Consider the following 6,238-nt stretch of genomic DNA (forward strand, 5'->3'; position numbering starts at 1 on the left):
TTCTGACCTTTATTCTGCCTCTTTTTTCTCATTCCTGACCTTTATTTTGTCTCTTTTTTCTCCTTCCTGACCTTTATTCTGCCTCTTTCTGCTCGTTTCTGACCTTTATTCTGCCACTTTCTGGTAATTTCTGACCTTTAATTTGCCTCTTTCTGCTCGTTTCTGACCTTTATTTTGCCTCTTCCTGGTCATTTCAGAACTTTATGTTGCCTCTTTCTGGTCATTTATGACCTTCATCTTGCCTCTTTCTACTTGTTTCGAACCTTTATTTTGCCTCTTTCTGTGTCTTTCTGACCTTCATTCTGCCTTTCTGCTCATTTCTGACCTTTTAGTTTGCCTCTTTCTGCTCATTTCTGACCTTCATTTTGCCTCTTTCTGCTCGTTTCAGACCTGTATTTTGCTTCTTTCTGCTAGTGTCTGGCCTTTATTCTGCCTCTTTTCGCTCCGTTCTGACCTTCATTTTGCCTCTTTCTGCTCATTTCTGACCTTTAGTTTGCCTTTTCTGCTCATTTCAGACCTGTATTTTGCCTCTTTCTGTTCATTTCAGATCTGTACTTTGCCTCTTTCTGCTCGTTTCTGATCTTTATTCTCACATCGTATCCACAGCGCCCAGATACCCCTACCGGTGACAGTGCTGCACTATACAAATGCTGATTGATTGATTTTACTAGTGGCGGCTCACCCTTATGGGTGTCACTAATTGTGAATAATATTTTATCATTCACTAATGGTGACCCTTGGGACGAGCAACAGCCTGTCTGTTGAAGTGAATCTGTCTGATGGCTAGCACTTGTGCAAAAACATAGTTTCCAGGGCTGGGGAAGTCTCAGCCATTGCCTGAGGGGTATGACATGCTTCAGTTACCCTCCATATAGCGTCGCGCTGCAGTTTCATCCATACAGGTACCCCAGGTACTTCATGCTTTAACCCCTCCCACGCTGGTGACGGAACCGTTCCATCACGCCCCTCGGGTGGGCTGTGCTGGTGACGGAACGGTTCCGTCACGGCCCGCTCGCCGCGTCTGCGTGGCGCTGATTTTGTGCCTGCGCAGCGCGTTCTATTGAGCTGGCGGGGCCATGACGGAATCGTTCCGTCACAAGCATAGCTCACCCGATGGGCGTGGCGGAGCGGTTCCGTCACCACCGTGGGAGCGCCGCACGGCCCCCCTGCCCCTTAGCACTGCGGCGGAATAGCCGCAGTAGCGAAAGGGTTAAGCTTGAAGTACCTGTGGCTCTCTGTCAGTCACCCTATAACCTCCCACTCTTCCATTTCATCATAGGGTGGTGTGGGGTCCGGAGCCTCAGTGCCTCCACTCTGCCCTGTGGTGAGTTGGGAGATGTTGAGGTGAAAGAGCTGGAACCTGTGCCCCACTTCGCAGGTTCCAGCTGTGGTGATCAAGGAAGGAAGCAGCTGTGCTCCCTCTCTGAGAGTGTACCCAGCACTGTTAGCTAAAGCTAAGTGGAAAAAATGGTGTCAAATATGTGTGTGCGTGTGTGTGTGTGTGAGAGAGAGATAGTGTATGGGTGTCTGAGTATGAAACAGCCTTGTTATGGGTGTAATGAGTGAGAAATAGGGGAAGAGTGCGAGAATAAGTGGGAGTGAGTGATGTTGAGTGTTAGTGTGAGTGAGTATGAATTAGTCACAGTGGGTGAAAATACATGTCACTGATTGAGAATGAGAGAGTGAGGATGTAAGAGTAAGAGTGAGTGCAAGCGAGTGGGAGTAAGAGAGGCAGTGAGAGTGAGCGTGAATGAATGAGCGAGAGGGAATGTAACGAAATATGAGAGCAAAGCGGAAACAGGAGTGTGAGTGAGAATCACTGTGTGTGAGTGAGAATCACTGTGTGTGAGTGAGAATCACTGTGTGTGAGTGAGAATCACTGTGTGTGAGTGAGAATCACTGTGTGTGAGTGAGAATCACTGACTGTGTGTGAGTGAGTGAGCAAGCGCAAGCCAGCAGGAGTGAGGGAGAGTGTGCTTGTGAGTGTGTCACTCCCCTGAATTGGCAGCTGGCTATGGCAAACTTTTGGAAATGTTTGTTGTTGTGAGTACCGTGGTAACATGCTGGCATGGTATTGGGTCATTCTTGGCATTACAGATATACTTGGCGCTGGCACACTAAAAATAATTCCTGACATGTGGAACACGTCTGGCAAAACGATCATGCTGGCATACTGGGTATAACACTTGGCATAAGGGGCACCTGTAGCAAAATGGTGCCACTGCCACACTAGAGGCGATTCTTGGCATTTGTGGCGCCTGTGGCAACATTCTGGTGTTGACATATTGGACATAATTCTTGGCATAAGGGGCACTTGTGACAAAAGCTAGCGTTGGCATACTGGAAGAAGTTGTTGGCATAATAGAAACCCGTGGCAAATTGTGGACCCTGGAACACTTGAGGGTATTCTTGGCATAAGGTGGCAGCCAGATGTATGGGAAGGGACAGAAGGCTGCTCCAAACATACTAGTGATACGTTTGACATATGGATCACTGCATAAAAGGCGAACTAATGGTGTATGGGGAACACCTTTGAATGCTGGCTGTGGCATAGTGGGGGTCATTAGTGACATAGGGTGGGGAGGGCACTGCACAGTTTGAAAAAAATAGTTACACTTTTGGGGAGCATCAGGCTTCATTGGCTTGGCACACCAATGGGATTTGAGAAAATATGAGTGAAATAGTGCTTAAAAATGCACTATTTGATCTCATTTATTCTCCGTTTTCTCGGGCGGCCCACTGAACTGACCTATGAGGTCTTCTCACTTCATTGGGTTGATGGAAATCATGACAGATACAATCTCTCCCCCCCCCCCCCCCCACATACATATGAAGCTCACCTGCAGCCCCCACGTGTTACCCTTTGTGCACCCCAAGTTAGGGGTCCCTTCCCTGCTGGGTGGGACCAGCTCGCGGTCCTAGAGAGCTAAAAACCTGTGGACATTCGTCATAGTCCCCTCATGGCAACCGGACCCCCCGCCCCACACATGGATAACCTATAAACATTAATAATACACAGGACACCGTGTTTGGTTGGAAAGAAAATGCTGCAGGATTTATTACATACAACATATGTAATCATGATGGGTTATCTTACGGGTAATCCAAGGGCAGGCCGCATTCTCGCCACCTGCCCGCCTGATGAGCCAGGCAGCACAATGTGGAACCACCTGTGTGCTGCCCCATATGTTAATTAACTATGCTCACGCCCCGAGGGGCGGAGCGCAACTAGGCAACCCCCGGTTGTACAGGCCCACAACCGCCCGAAGGACTACTGAGGTGCCGACACGTGTACCCGGACCTCCCATGAAGTCCAGGTGTTAGGCTCTGGCACCCCTATGTGCCTGCTGAGGTACACCGCTGCACCTCTCTGCTTCCGGATCACCCTGTAACTCCGCCTGCAACGAAAAATGACAATATTATAAAGTTCAAACCACCCCACCCCCAGTTGGCGCACGGGTAAGAGGTAGGGAGGGGAAGTGCGTCCAAGCTGATAGCCTGTCCGTGGCGAGGGGCGGCAAAGAGGCCTGAACATGGCGAGGGGGACTTAAGTACCCCTCGCCCGGCCTGCCGCCCCCCGAAGCACGTCACTGGGCCCACCCCGTTCCCTGCTGGACCCCTCCTGCCCGAGGGAGGAGGGAGTACCTGCATGCAAGGGGGCGGGGGGGAGCCCCCCGGCGACTAAGGTGCCGCCCTCTTGATGGCCACCGGGTGGCCTCGGGCAGCTGCATAGTCCCCTCATGGCAACCGGACCCCCCGCCCCACACATGGATAACCTATAAACATTAATAATACACAGGACACCGTGTTTGGTTGGAAAGAAAATGCTGCAGGATTTATTACATACAACATATGTAATCATGATGGGTTATCTTACGGGTAATCCAAGGGCAGGCCGCATTCTCGCCACCTGCCCGCCTGATGAGCCAGGCAGCACAATGTGGAACCACCTGTGTGCTGCCCCATATGTTAATTAACTATGCTCACGCCCCGAGGGGCGGAGCGCAACTAGGCAACCCCCGGTTGTACAGGCCCACAACCGCCCGAAGGACTACTGAGGTGCCGACACGTGTACCCGGACCTCCCATGAAGTCCAGGTGTTAGGCTCTGGCACCCCTATGTGCCTGCTGAGGTACACCGCTGCACCTCTCTGCTTCCGGATCACCCTGTAACTCCGCCACAGCCCGACCGGTGGCTACCGCCGCCGCCCGGGCCCCCCCATCCCCTATGCTCCTTCCTACCTGCAGCCTCTCTCCTGCAAAGCATCATACAAATCTAGGAGAAAAAGGTCCAAACCCACTGGATTGAGATGCACGCCATCTAACTCAAAGTAACCTTTTATCTTATCCTGAATCATCTCATGGCGGATGAAACCAATTCCTCTCTGCGAAGTGAATTTGCGCATGTCACGGTTTACCCTCCTCCTAGACCTTTCTATGGCTTCGCATGACCTTGCTCCCTGCCAGACCCTGCGTGGGAGCAATTCGGACCACCACACCTCACAGCTCCCCAACATTCTGCAAACCTCCACAAGGTCCGCCTTCATTTTATGCAGCAACGCTGACCTTCCCATGTTGGTTATGTCGTTGCCCCCCAGGTGAATGACCAAGTGATGCGGCGGAGCGCCCCCTGTAGCCAGGGAGTGTCTGAGTCTGGACAAGAGGCCACTCCAGCGCATGCCCGGGAAACCTAACCATACACACTCCGTGTTGGAGAAACCCCGCATCCAGTTCCTGGTGGCAGCCCATCGACCTAACCTGGAGACAGTTGAATGGCCCAGAACCCAAACTCTCGAACCTGTCAACACAAAAGACCCCAATCAGTTTTTTGCTCTTTTATTGCACGCTTAACACAGCAAATAAAACGGTACATCAAAGCAACATGCCTATTGTTCCAATAAACTGTAAGGCCCTTGTGCAACATAGCAAAGAGAAAAGGTACACACACAAAACATGCATATTGTTCCAATAACTGTAAGGTCCTTGTGCTACACAGCAACGAGAAAAGGTACATCAACAAAACATGCATATTGTCCCAATAACTGTAAGGGCCTTGTGCTACGGGCGGACATAGCGCTTGTAACAAAGCGACTCCCAGCGCCCCACCCTCCTAATGCCTTCTGCCGGCATACCTGCCCGAGAGGCGGAGGTGGCCGCCCCAATACGAAAGGAGTGGCTGGAGAATCGCTTCCCCTCGCCAGTCAGGCCCGCTCGGGCTAGGCAGGCCAGCATTATTCTATCCATCTGGTACCTGGTGAGGGGTGAAAGATCCTCGTGCACAAGGAGGTAGCCTGCCACAGCTGGCCGCAGGGCGAGGTAGTTTCGGACTGCCGCCACGGGGCAGCCGGTTTGCTCCTTAATGGGAGTCAGTACAATGCGAACCCCCTTTCTGGTTTGGTCTGTCTTGGACTTCCTGAGCGTGACCGTCATGTCTGAGTCCAAAGCGACATCCCCCAGGCAGAGGGCATCGCCAGAAGAATCGGTCTTGGAGCGTGCCACCAGCTCGCTGCTCCTAAAGGCCCCGAAAAAAGCGAGGCAGAAAGCTGCCGTGAACAGGGTGGCCTCAAAGTGCGAGCGGGCTACTGAATGCAACACCCGCAGCATGTCCTGCAGGGTGCGGAAGTCGATGGGCGCTCTGTTGTCCGGAGCCCTGGGCTCATCCCGTGACCAGCCCTTCAGTGCTGCCCTGATGGCAAAAGCCTGGGTGGGATCCGTGAACCCTCGTAATTTGGCGTCGTGGCTGATGGCCGCCAGATGTCCGCAGACCCAAGAGTGGGACTTTCCTATTTTTCTGGCCCAGACAATGAAAGCTCTAACTCTGTCCTCCAGGGGGAGCTCCCCCAAGCCCAAATCATCCACTATCCTGTGGAACGTGGCAAGGTGATTTCCATAGCGTTTCCTGGTGCTTGGTGCCAGGGCCCTCTCCCCCATGGCTCTTAGTTCCTGGTCCACTCCAAGATGCGCCATAGCTCCGGCGGGAAAGGGGTCATCTCCTCTCTCGCCTGTAGGCAGGCCGCCCGGAAACGTTCCCACTGAAAACGAGAAAGTGCATCCGCTGCAATGTTAATGACCCCAGGGATGTGCCGCGCCCTAAATTCCAGGTTGCAGCGCAAGCTACTTCTCACTAGGTCCCTCAAGAGGCAGAGGACCAGAGGACAACTGGCCGTCTGACCGTTAATCGCCTGGACCACCGCTAGGTTGTCCGACCAGAAAAGGACCTTCCGATCCGACAGGGGTCC

General features: G+C 52.6%; 1 protein-coding gene across 1 annotated transcript; it reads right to left on the bottom strand.

The window, feature by feature from the left end:
• Window positions 1-5,057: 5,057 nt before the first annotated feature.
• LOC147709624 (uncharacterized) lies at window positions 5,058-5,930 on the bottom strand. The gene has a single exon (XM_086926058.1). The coding sequence runs from the start codon at window positions 5,928-5,930 to the stop codon at window positions 5,058-5,060; it is 873 nt and encodes a 290-aa protein (XP_086782184.1).
• Between the last annotated feature and the right edge of the window lie 308 nt (window positions 5,931-6,238).

Source organism: Lissotriton vulgaris, chromosome 6, assembly GCF_964263255.1.
Source record: "Lissotriton vulgaris chromosome 6, aLisVul1.2, whole genome shotgun sequence".
In the NCBI taxonomy this organism is placed as follows: domain Eukaryota; kingdom Metazoa; phylum Chordata; class Amphibia; order Caudata; family Salamandridae; genus Lissotriton; species Lissotriton vulgaris.

Excerpts from the sequence above, each read along its gene's own strand:
- LOC147709624 (XM_086926058.1), bottom strand. The coding sequence starts at position 5,930 with ATGGGGGAGAGGGCCCTGGCACCAAGCACCAGGAAACGCTATGGAAAT.